The sequence below is a fragment of the Apteryx mantelli genome, chromosome 2, assembly GCF_036417845.1.
Source record: "Apteryx mantelli isolate bAptMan1 chromosome 2, bAptMan1.hap1, whole genome shotgun sequence".
Taxonomy (NCBI): Eukaryota; Metazoa; Chordata; class Aves; order Apterygiformes; family Apterygidae; genus Apteryx; species Apteryx mantelli.
This window is the reverse complement of record NC_089979.1, coordinates 165,499,332-165,512,083: the sequence shown is the minus strand read 5'-3', so window position 1 is coordinate 165,512,083 and position 12,752 is coordinate 165,499,332. Positions and strand designations below refer to the sequence as shown.

Here is a 12,752-nt window from a genome sequence, read left to right as displayed (position 1 = left end):
GCTAAGCTACTCAGGTCAGAATTTAGCTGTGCTGAACACTTTCCATGCAAACATCAGCTTTGCTTCTCCCCTCTGTGAATTTGGGGATGTTATGAGGCTATCTGATCAGACCTCAAGAACATGGATTTTCTTAATATCTAATACCCTGCAATGCAGAGGAATTTTTTATTAGTAGTATTTTAGCCATAAGCTCCTGGGTTAGCATCTGATTTCATGGTACAGCATTGTCTCCAGTCACATTTTAAAGAACACAACTCTTGCAAATGTGTTGAAGACTTCAGCCAGTGGAACAACTTTCAGCTTGGCTCCCCCTGCAACCACACAGCAATAGTTCTGTGCTCAGGCAGAAAGTAATGTAAATTACTGCCCTGTAGGAATCGCTCCTGGGAGCTGGCCTGCAAGCACATGGGAAGCAGAGGTCATGGCAGAAGGTTGCTTGAAGAAGCACCATGCCTGCTGTCCCAGCCCACAACATGATGGACAGCAAGAGACCTTGTCAGCAACATCCAGCACAGGAGCCACAGAGCAAGGCAAAGGCTGTGAATGGGCTCCTAATACATCAGGCACAAGCTCAAGTATCAGGGGAGAGAACAGGGTTTAGGTGTACATACAGCACTTAGCATGGGGGTCCCAGTGCTGGTTGTAGCATGACATCCAGCCCTCAAGGTTCAAAGAATCAGATCTCAACAACCAAACATTGACTCAACCACCAAATCACAAGGGCAGCCTGAATGTCATGAGCTTTGAGAAAAATACCTGTCCTTTTTGTTGGCCTGCACGCTGCTTAGGGTTCATGCTTTCTTGCCTATCTTCAAGCAACTGTCTTAAACCTAAAGGAAAGCTGATATCTTTGCACTAATTATATCTTTTTGTAAAGCCCATGTCTTGTGAGGTTTGTCTGTGCTCTGGATGGCTAAGGACACCTAGCTGCCTAGCAAGAGCTGCTGTTCCCTTACAAGCTACACCAAGAGGCTCCCCAAAGTGACTGGCTCAAATACAACAATTAGCAGTGATGACAGCAGGGAACCCCGCAGTTCAGAAGCACCTCTCTTGCTCCAGCAGCGCTAAACCATGCTCCCAACTACTTTCTGTCAACAACTCCAAGAGCAAGGTGCTTCCCTAGCCTCTTGAAACAGAGCTTTCGCGCCCCAGGGATGGAAAACCCTGCTATGCCAGGATCAGAGACCTTGCCAAGGGCTTGAAGACCTCTGAGCAGGCTGAGAAGAAATGACACAAAGGTGTCATTCCCACCTCCAGCCACTGTCCCTGCAGTAGGGCACTCTGACAGCACACAAGTTTGAATTCCTCCAGTGCACAGGGAAGGCAAAGCATACCTGGCTCCCTTCCTTCCTGATTAGGGCTTTCTCTAGGTTCAGTCCTTGCTGCCAGGAGACATTTACTGGAAAAAAAAATGACCCTGCTAGGGCTCCTCCTCTCCATACTCACAGCTGCTTGCTCCCTCAGCCAAGCAAACCAACCACGCCAAACGAGCAAGAGCTGGGACAGGACTTTCAACCCTCTCTCCCTCCTCCTGCATGCAAATACTCCTAATACTGCAGAAACAGAAATTAAATACCAGCAGGAAAAAGAAAGTGCTAAACCTTTGTCTTACAGTGGGTGATTGGGCCGCTAAGCAATGGCGAGAGGAGGAATGACGCCCTGATCATCCCTTCATGAATATGAGGCCAAGCAACTAATACTATCATGTACAAGGGTCCAAGGCAATCTGAACCCAGGTCATAGGCTCTGCCTTCTTGAGGGGCTGCAATAACCAGTAACACCCATAGTCACAGCCAGCAGGAAAAAAAGATGTTTCTGGAGAAAGTACAAGGCTGCATGAACACAGAGAAGCAGGCATATATAATGGCGTTTTTATTCATAACACCTTTAACTTGGACTGCAATTATTTCAGTTTTTAAAGTTCAATTTGGGCAGCAATTGAGGAAAAAAAAACCAAATAGTCCCTGTGTGCACAAACAATGCAGCTTTGAATAATACATGATAATTTTATTTCATATTAACATGAACAGTAAAAAGTGGACATTTGATGGGGTTTTACTTCAGGTCCTTTTCTTTATTCCTCTATTGTGTCCTTTTTGCCAGTCTCTTGTCCCTCAAACTGTGGATACTTTGCCTCAACGTCAGCCCAAGTTAGGTAACCGTTCGCCAGGTCACGAATGATGGCAGGAAGTTCAGAGATCTGCAGACAAAGTCACAAAGACATATGTAACAAGAGGTCATCAAAATCAATTTGTTCTGGTGGATACTTAGGGAATATGGGTAATTTTTACAGCAGGTGACAAGATCATATCTTCCTGCAAGATCATTTTTGGTAAGAAAAAGCATTAACTAATAGGAAATCTTTAAACAGTGTGCCATCTCAGCAAAGGCTGCTCAGTTATTCGGGGTGACCCACTATGAAAATGCAATTATCACTCTGATGGAACACAACCAGGTTGGTCCCTAATAATATTATGTTACAGGTTTGCAAGGGAAGGAAAAAATACACACATCCAAAAGATGCTGCAAGCCAGGATTTAGCCAGGTCCTATTAACCATAAGATTAGCACAGAAGGAGCTGCCAATTGTTTTTTTCTTTGCTACTAATAGTGCACTGCCACAGTGGGAAGGATCAACTAGAAAAACTATGACACTCTCAGAAAACAGAAGACTCTCAGATACTGATTCTGCTTGTTACACTGAACTGATCCCATGGCTAGCTCAGCAGCCCCAAACAGTACAGGTACTTCTGTACAGAGAAGAGCTAGAACAATCCGGCCTTGCAGATCAGCACCAACTCCTGCCTCTACAGGAACAAAATGGGTTCCCGGTGGGGGCCAGGGAAGGGCACGACAGAGGTGCCAAGACTGCACATCCACTGCTCTGCGCAGCTTTTGCTCACAGGGAATGAGACCTCCGCAGGGCAACCTGCCATTCGAGTCTCTGCATCATGGCTGTCCTAGCAGGGTGTGCTTAGGACAAGCACTGCTCTAGGGCAATGGTTCCCAAACTTCACAGGTGCATGGGCAACACTGGCAAGAAGCAAGCTGTGAGGAGTCGTTTGTCCTGTGCTCTGTCAGCCAGACTGTAGCGGCCACAGTTGTTCTGAATCTGCAGGCACCAGCCAGACACAGCCAAGCAACTGCATTTACTCAGCAACCTTCACTGGGAAAGTGGCACTCTAAAAGCAGTGCGATCAACTCAAAGAATAGCTTTCAACACCTCTGCATCCTAGGGAAATTAAAGTCTCTTCTCACTTCAGCAGCAGGGCCAGCATCTTCTGTTTGACCAATATCTCTTCCTTGGGGATTTCTGGGAATAGCTGAATTGCCCATGAGAGCTAAGGGCAGCTCCCACAGAGACCAGAACTGTTGCTGGATCAGACAGAGCAGCTGAAGTTTTCCCCTCACCAACCCCTCGGGAACAGGCTTGGCACTGTCAACAGCAAGACCCGTCTGCCTGTTCTTTACCTCAGCTCGGATCTGGCGCATGGAGTCGCGGTCTCTCAGGGTGGCGGTGTGAGGCGTCCGGTTAACAGTGTCAAAGTCAATCGTGATCCCGAAGGCCACGCCGACCTCGTCGGTCCTGGCATAGCGCCGGCCGATGGACCCAGAGGAATCATCCACCTTGTGAGAGATTCCGTTCCTGGTGAGTGCTTCGGCTGCAAAAAGCGGAGAGGGGAGAATCACCAGGACTCATTACAAACTCCGGAGGCAGCACGATCCCAACAGAGGCCTCCCACATCCTCATGGCACTGGGACAACTCTCCCCAGACACAGGCTTGATGCTCCTCCAGCCTTTAGCTGCAAGGTCATCATCACACCTGTCATTATAGTCCCACAACTCTCTGCTTTAACTCGGGAACACTTGTCACAGGGAAACAAGATCCCAAGCAGAACCAGTTGTAGGCAGCAAACGCCATTGCCTGACATGCAGTCAACATTCCTATCCTTTACGTATTCACTTTTAGATGGTCATTCTCGGGAATTTTGATAGAGTGCTTGGAGGTTCAGCAGGTCTGCGACTGATTCAAAAATTAGGTGACCAGCAACAGCTAAGAGAACTGAGGGAACTAGAATTTTCAAAAAATTAATAAACGAAGCATTGCTTCTGACAGCCTCTCTCAGGCTGAAGGGAAAGTTTCTTTTTGAAATGGAAGTAAAAAAGCAAATGGCTTTAACACTGCAAACCAACACAGGGAAGAGCAGGGAGCTGGGTTTTTCTTGTGGCTAGGCTGAAGAGTTTGATACATACGCAAAGCTCATGGATTTCAACTAACTCAGCTGTTTTAGTTTGGTGTCTCTCCTTTTCACATGAGAGTCACGTGATCCTAATGCTGGTCTCTTCCTATAGCACTGGGAAAGAAACTTATCTTTCCAGTGCACATTCCCACAAGACCCGCTGTACTGTTTCTCACTTACATAATTCCTTGACAAAAGGCATGAATTCCTGATTCTGGCTCAGAGGAAGAACAGAGCACTTGAACGGTGCTACAACAGCTGGGAAGCTGAAGAACTAAAGGAAAAAAAAAAAAAAAGAATACAAATAAATTCAAGTTTAACAGTTAGGCCAGATTCTTAGGCTAAAATAAGCTTTGACTGAGGTTGGAGGCAGGGTGACTGCACCAGTGGCGTAGCTGATCTGTAAAGCATTAGCACGCAGGGCTCCAGCGGTAACACCTCACACTGCTGGAGCAAGATTCATTTACTCCAGCCGCACTCCACTCCCCCCTCACTCCCGCCAGCCAAACGTTACCTCCTACCAACAGAGAGGTCTGCCAGAGCCCTCCCTGGAAAAGCGAGCTTCATTTGACTAACAGGAAAATGAAGGGTAGATGGGATTTTCTAGGAGATTTTATAAACAGTTTAAAGGGAAGAGTTCTTACAACTGTACTGCCGTTCCCTGCTTGATTCCAGCAGGGACCCAGCACACACAGGGAGTTTATGCAGTTCAGAAAGGCCTTCACAACTCTCCCACCAGTCGCACCCACAGAAACAAAAAAAGTGCCAAAAGCGGAAAACGTTTCTTCCTGGCTCTTACAATCAGCAAGACTTATAAGGGTACAGAAGTAATGCAAATTAGATGTACCACAATATAGAGCAGCCCAGGCTCTGCACAAAGTAAATGGGTACTAGAAGACAGAGAAAGAGTAAAAAGCTCACAGTCCAATACGCTAGCAGTTTGTGACTAAAAGTCAAACGTATCCTAACTGTGAGCTCCTGAATACTGTCACCCCATAACTGTATCACACCCTGTGGCACCCACAGATACGAGGAAGCAATATTATTTTTAGTTTCTGTAAACACAGTCCAGCAGCCAGAAGCAACGAACAGGAACGAGCATGAAGTTCACAGCCAGCTTCCCATGGGCCACCGGCAATGGTTCAGAGGGGTCCTGAGTGGATCAGCCTGGTGGTCTATACGTAACATGCATTTCCTTCCAACCCCTGCTACAGTGGAGCTTTAGGCCAAGGTTTTAGGGGTGTCCAGAATGAGAGGTTGAATGGGGGAGGAGGAGGGCACTGAGGAAACAGCCCATTTGGCTGCACAGAACTATGGCTCCAGGACAAGAAGCAAAGAGGAAATAAAACACTGAAGATTTGCCTTTCTCCAAGCGACAGGACACTGCCAAGTGAGAAATCAGAAGGAGGAATTTCCTGCCCCTTGCAAGCGATACAGTAAGAGTCTCATGTGCATACAACCCCAGAACGCTCTCAGTGCACGTGTATAACTGACACGCACGTTGGCAAGAACAGCAGTTCAACAGCCCGTCTGCGTTTTCCCATCTCTACTGTGCATTGTGCGGTCTTATTTTAGCCTGTCCTCTGGATGTTAGGGAAAGTCAAATGTTTGCAGCTGGTTTTAAGCTGAGACCCAGCCACAGGAAAGCTCACCGTTCTCTGCTCATCTCCTTCTCGGATTTGGAATGTGTGTTCAAACACTGTGTACATGATCCTCCCAATTCCGAATGAGGGTTCAATTACATTTGGGGTGATTTCTTCCACTGAAACACAAGAGAGCCCACATCACGGTTAAAGAAGAATTTATATTAAAAAAAAAAAAAGTGCTTACAAAAGTTGCTCTTCTGCGCAGGAATTCTGGATTTAATGAAGCTGAGCACATAAAAAGAAAAGGTTAAAACATTTCTGCTCTAAATACAAATATTTGAAGAAGAGTTTTGGACTTAATCCATGTACAGCCTATATCAAGGCTGTAAATAACAAGTCAGGGCCCCTTCCCTGGCCCTGAGAGCAAACAGCACAGTACAGCTTGCGTCCACACAGATAAACCCTCCTCCAGATCAGAACAGGGAGGCCTCATCCACAGCGGTTACTGGGAATGGTCCCTGCTCCATGCCAAGCCACAAACTATGCCCAGGTGTTGTCTGGCAGAGTGCTATTTGGCATGGATGGAAACTGTGCCAGGGCATACGCTAACAGCTAAACAGCCTGGATGATCGCAGGGTCACGCTCAAGCCCTGGCCCTCTTCAGTTTAATGGACAGATGCAGCCTCTGTGTCCATCACTGTGAGCAGAGAAGCGTGGAGCTTCAGACCCAACCCAAATTCCACCCAAGACTCCTCTGCATTCTCGAGTGAGTCATTCAGCTACCTGCTGCAACGCTGTTCCCCTCCCCGTTCTCCACCCCCTCAACATACCACGAGAGGGGGAAAGAACGAGGATCGTTAGTTTGCAAATCTCTCAGAAGATGCAATGTGCTACATTATTATACACCCATCACTCTCTACAGTCTTTGCCACAAATCTGTCAAAGAGGCTTTTTCCTCCTTCTCCCCCTCCTAGCATGACAGGAGCACAGTTGACAGCTGCCCTGCTCAGAAGACAGTGCAGCTTTTTAGAAAAACAACTGGAAGAGCAACAATTACAGGCATCAGCTGCTTTTGAAAAATCAAGGGTGGGGGGGGATCCAATCCTCCAGCACTGCACCCTGACTTGTCTGCCATTCTATGTGCCTATTGCCCTCTCAATTAAGCACCTAATTTGGGGTGTAACTTTGTTTCCAAAGGAATAACCTTTTTTGTGCACTGACAGTTTTCAAGCACTAGTTGAAATAAATGTCCACTGAAAACCAGAGAACACAGAGCAGTAAACTGGGTGAGCTATAACAATCCTTTCAGAGCAACAAACAACTGTTTCTTCCATAAGCTCTGTTCCACTTTTACTTTGCACCGCTAAGTCATGGCCGCAGATCCTTCAACGCAAAAGGACAAGAGAGAGGGAATTCATAAGGTTTGCCTCCTGGTGGAGCGAGCAGCCAAACTGCTCACCTGCACCAATTTAAAGTAAAACCAGCAACTGGGATTCTGCTTGCTGTCTACCTGCAATACTAGAATCAGTAGCAGTTACAACTCTGAGTCCTTCTCTGAAGCTGTGATGAGGCAAAGCCTGACACAGCCTCAGCACGTGCTGGCTGAAAGACACCTGGACATTTCAAAGACACAGCTGCAAGAACAAATACAGTCTGTATATGCTACGAGTTGCTCTGTTCCTTCCTGTCATGTTCCCAGCCTAGAGCAGGACGATCCACTAGTTACAGTATGAACTGGGGGAAAATCTACCTTAGTCTCTAGCTCTGTGAAAGATTTCCCAAATGAGCAGGGATGAGGCTCTTACAGAGCTCACTGGAAAGACAAGGCTTCTTTGAGGAATTACAGTTTGTGCACTTTGAAAAAAAATCACCTTCAAGCCCATTTCCCAAATCAGGGCAAAAGCTCTGCGGAGAGGCAGGGAGCTCCGGCAGTCACTGATTGAAACTGATGCAATTATCGAACACCAGAGGAATTGACTGGACTTGTCAGCTTAAAGAGTCCGCTCAGCACGGCAGCCCGGCGAGCTGGCTGATGCCGGAAGCCCTGGCTCCGCGCAGCAGGGTCAAAATGGGAGCTGTGAGTACAGAGATGTGCCCCAGCAACAGGCTCTGCCACGGCCCATTTGCTGCACTGCAGTGGGATTGAAAAAATCAAGCTCCCAAAGCTGGTGCACCCTCCCCAGGTTCTCCATCAACCACGGCAGCTGGTTCTTAGCACCATGCGGGACCCTTACAAATCCCAGAATATGAACTGAAGCAGCACGAAGACTACGGAGACCAGAGTCTGTTAAAGCAGTTACTGAACAGACTAGGCAAAAAGCAGGCAGGCAGGCCTGCATCAATAGTCACTGAAATCCAACTGCTGTGCAAAAGCTTTCTAATTTGGTAAATTTGCTGAATTTCAAGGAAATAACATTTGGCATTTTTCCTGTGCCACAGTACAATAGTAACAGTACAGTGCAACTAATAGAGTCCACATTCAAAGTGTATCCTGATCTGCCTCTTACCTTTGATGATCAAACAGCAAAAAAAATAAAAATTTACCATGTAATGTTTTCTGAAATCTCTTCACAGTAACCATGTCCTTTGTTAATTTAAAAGTTTTCCCTTCAGTTTCAACAGTGAATTCCCTGCAAAGGAAAAAGAAGTGATTTAAAAGCTACAGCGATAAACAAACATGTTACAGTTCATAAATTGCATCTGTTGTTGACTTTAAGAGTAGGAAGATAGAAGACAGGGCAAATCTCAAAGATCAAAGGAAGAAACGGGGCATACCACTGAAAGTTTACATTAATAATAAAATTACTACATAAAAATTAAAAGTAACAATTTTCATAATCCCAGTGAACTTAGATGTGGTTAACAGCCTGAAGCAAACTCAATTAGGAAAAGAAAATATCTCAGGATGAAGTATATACACCAAAAGAAAAAACAAAAATCAAAGCACATGAAACAGGCATTTGCTGCAGACTGTACATCTCATCCAACGCACAAACTTCTTACGAAAACTGAGTTGTCAGAAAGTACCCTATATTTTCACAGGTTCCAAAGAGAGGGGAAAATAAACATATCAGTATATTTTCTAAATGAGTGGGGGTGCAGTCTTTTTTTTTGCCTATTTCTAGAGCTTTTGATATTACTTATTATCCTCTAACTTCTATCTCTTGCTCTTTTATTAACTTACAACTGGCACATTCTCCTTACTCAGGAGAATTAAAGCTGTAATGATCTATCCTGCTTACGGGAAGCAAATGTTTTTATTATCAGGAGTCCTAATAGAAAATTGCTCCTGTAGCATAAATCCAAGTTCTTTGCATAATGGATTTACACAAACTTTATCACACAAAAGGTAGGTCTGACACACTGATATTGTGAACACAGCTATAACAAGATGTTGAATTTAAATAATAGTTATCATATGCAATCCATTTCAAGCAGCACAGTAGCAATTGTTTTCATTTATTTCTTTGCAAAGAGCCTAGCTAAACTTAGGGATCTTTTGCTTAATTAGGCTGGGAAGGAATCCTAGTTCCTCAGCCTGCACAGCTAATTAGATACTTTTCTGTCCATCATCTCCAAGTCATGTTGTGCCGTTCAGCTCTCATAGCCCTGAATTCAGTTTCTGCACAAACTAACCTTTTAAAATATGAAGTAGTCACAACCTACTGGTGAGCCAGCTAATACTGGACATGAGTCATTTCCAGTTAAGGTTTTGGGTGTTTTCTTTTCAAGGAAATGGGGTTTACTTTTTAAATAATTGCACTTCCCATCAGCTCTTCCTGTAACATATAAAGCTGATGGCCTTCTTCAGCTGAATTTGACAACTGTTGAGATCTCTTAACATTTGATGTTCCTACATGTGTCATGAATACAGGCAGACAGGCAGAGGAAAGATGCACAAACTGGTGCCCTGATGAAGGAAAAACTGTATCAAGTGCTAAATTATATCACCAAACACTGGAGAATACACACTCAAGCTCTGGTTTCTATATAACTTGTTCTTAAATTCCATCACTCACAGAACTATTCATTTTATTTTAAAATAAACTTCAAAACCATCTGCTAGCCCTGGCCAACTCTCAAACCAGTTTTGGAAAACTAGTAAACACTTTCTTCATTGAAAACACCATTTCATTGAGTCTATGTCTTCTACGGATTAACTGCACTAAAGCCAGCTTGCCAAGAAATGCCAGAACTTCATTCACATGCAAATAAACATATATGTGAATACTATGGACGCATATCTGATGTTTGCACCTAACTGTATGTTGATGGATGACCAGCAATGACTTGGCGGAAGGGACAGCATTAAAACATTGCAGATGATCCATCCGGCCTACTGTCACGAGGACGGTGGTTTCAGGAGGCTCAGATTAATCAAGCAGCACTTTGGGAACCTTGTCAGAAGTGACAGAGAAGGCCACCAGGCACACGCAGCCAGCTCACCCTTTCTCGTTCAGCAGCTGCTCCATCTCAGTGATGTAACACTCATCACACATGGAAAGGTATTCCATCACCACTTTTGCGTCCTTCTTATAAGCTTTGCCAATGGCTCCCTTATTTGCCTCAAACTGAACAATGTTGACTGTTTTGTATGAGGAAGTTAAGGAGTTTCAGATCACAGAATGCACAGCCTGCTTCTTTTGTTATGTCAAAGCTAACTGCTACCCAACATAAAAAAACATCTCCTCTGCTACTTCTGGCTTAAGGAACTTCCCTCCAAGAGAAGGGAAGAAAACAAAAAGTACTGAAGGACAAACGGTCACGAATTCTGAAAGCGTATATCTTTTTAGGTACAGCTAGCAGCAGAATCACAAAATGACATGGAGTAACCTGGCGTAGTAACTCCATAGTCATATTTAAACTATGCTTCGCAGTCAAAACAGAGCACAGCATTAAGCCAGAAAACCAAGCAGAACAGTACTTCTCCTTATGCTTTACTTTGCCCACCTGAGTAAAATTACCCACCCACTCTTTGCAGGTTCCCCCCCAAAGTCAAGCTGATCTGTAGCTCAAGGTTTTCCTGTTCAAATGTATAGACTTAAATTTAGATAGAGCTGCACAGCCCTTCAGGACACCTCACTAACAAATCACATCTCACTGAATCTGGTTTATTTTGAAAGGATATAGGTTCTTTGAGAGGCTTTTCAGCTATAAGAGGAACTTTGGTGGCTCGGGCATGGCAGGAGAGGTCATAGCAGGAACGATCAGCACAGCCAACGATCTCAATCCAACCCTGAAAAAACAAAAGGGGAAGCCTTCACCAAGTCGCTTCTTTTTTGCCCACTTAACCATCAAATATGTTTATCTGCCCCTAAGCCCTCCACCCTCCCTGCTCCCATGACTATTTTTTCTACATAATTAGCTCTGTTGCAATAAGCAGCCCTCACTCACTAGTTGCTCCTTCATTTGAATGATTTCATTTGCTTCCAGAGGAAATGATCAGTTATCTAACCAGTGCCTGTGCTCAGGGGCAGGTTTTCCACGACTTGGTAGAACGTAGCGCTGTGCCAATAGCTTGGGGCTGGGACCACAACACAGAGTCCTATCACTCACATACTGTAGGCACATGAAGACATCATGCCTTCAGGGCTCCATCTCTCCACAAGCATGGAAAAGACAGCTGACAACCAGCCACATCAGAATGGCCAAAAGCCTGGCTTACAAGCTAATAGACAAGATGCAGATAAAATGCAAGGGAAGCACTTCTTTCAGCATGGCAGCATAGATGGCAAGGAAGAATCTCAAAAGACCATTCGTGCACAAATCACCTACGAAGCCTTCCGACACGTGTTACAAATGCAGCCACCAGCTGGATTTTCTAAAATGCAACCCCACAGAAAAAAAAGGCACATCAGAGGCTTTCTCTACTCATTCTGTCACAGCAGCATAGATAAACAGACAGCCAGAACCTGTTTATACGGTATTCCAGATGGCGGTGATATAACAGGGTATCAGGAAGGGTATGTAAACAGAAAAGTTTCCTATGCTTGAAAAACTGTGCTGTTTCAGAATGTCCTGAGGAATTTTTAACTAATAGGGTAGTAGAGTCATTTCTCAGAAAATACAGAATAAAAGAGAATATAGTAACTTTATAGAATGGATTTAAAACCGTTAAGAATGGTATATAGCTCCTTACTGCTGAGTGCTGCAAGTTGGTATAAACAATTTTGATCAGATTTAAGTGACAAACCAAAGACTGAACCTAGCTCACAAGGTAGTTTTGTCAGGCCCCTGGGACTGCTGTCTCTGCTTCTGGTGTAGGTTGTCAGACAGATTGCTCTGTAAGTGCTGTACTGATCCAAGACAAGGCTTGCGAAGTTTATTAATCGTATTTACATGGTGCAGCCCACACATGGCTCGCCTATTTTGGGCTGGCTCCCAAACAGCTGGCTGGGAGAAGAAGTTATGAGCATATGGAAGTCAGCTACCTATTTTCAGAGGAAGCCATTCCTTCACTCATTTCTAAAGGGCTTTTCTGTATGAAGACAAATCACCTATCCAAGCTGCAGATTTTTTTTTTTTTTTTAATCTTAAGTTTGGTAGAACTTTACCAACTGCTATTCCTCTAACTAGCTGTAATGGAACATCATTAGAGAGCTAAGCATGTTTCAGCTCCTTAAGAGAAAAAAAAAAAGAAACCAGACAGACAGCAGATGTTTCAACCACACACAACCTTCTTACCCCTAAGTCACAGAAAGTTCCTCCTGCCCATTAATAAGGCTGCCTGAACCATCCGAAGCCTTGACGTGTGCTCTGTGTGGACACCTTTGGGTTGAGCACACTCCCAGTTTGACTTTCCTGACTTTGAAAGGGACCTCGTATGGCATCTACGCACACAAGGATCTCTGCAATGTTACTGTCTAACCCCACAGAGCTCAGCAGAATCCCTTCAATCTTTCGATCCTTTACTGGAATTAGATCG

At 44.7% G+C, this 12,752-nt stretch overlaps 1 protein-coding gene across 1 annotated transcript in view; it reads right to left on the bottom strand.

Moving 5' to 3' along the window:
* Nucleotides 1-1,857: 1,857 nt before the first annotated feature.
* Nucleotides 1,858-12,752, bottom strand: part of GARS1 (glycyl-tRNA synthetase 1) — a 29,022-nt gene continuing 18,127 nt past the window's right edge. The window contains exons 11-17 of the mRNA XM_067291994.1: nucleotides 10,956-11,063; nucleotides 10,274-10,419; nucleotides 8,372-8,457; nucleotides 5,894-6,003; nucleotides 4,422-4,515; nucleotides 3,471-3,661; nucleotides 1,858-2,200 (exon numbers count right to left, since the gene is read on the bottom strand). Of these exons, the coding sequence (XP_067148095.1) occupies nucleotides 2,075-2,200; nucleotides 3,471-3,661; nucleotides 4,422-4,515; nucleotides 5,894-6,003; nucleotides 8,372-8,457; nucleotides 10,274-10,419; nucleotides 10,956-11,063 (861 nt within the window). The 3' untranslated portion in view covers nucleotides 1,858-2,074. The remainder of the gene's footprint in view (nucleotides 2,201-3,470; nucleotides 3,662-4,421; nucleotides 4,516-5,893; nucleotides 6,004-8,371; nucleotides 8,458-10,273; nucleotides 10,420-10,955; nucleotides 11,064-12,752) is intronic.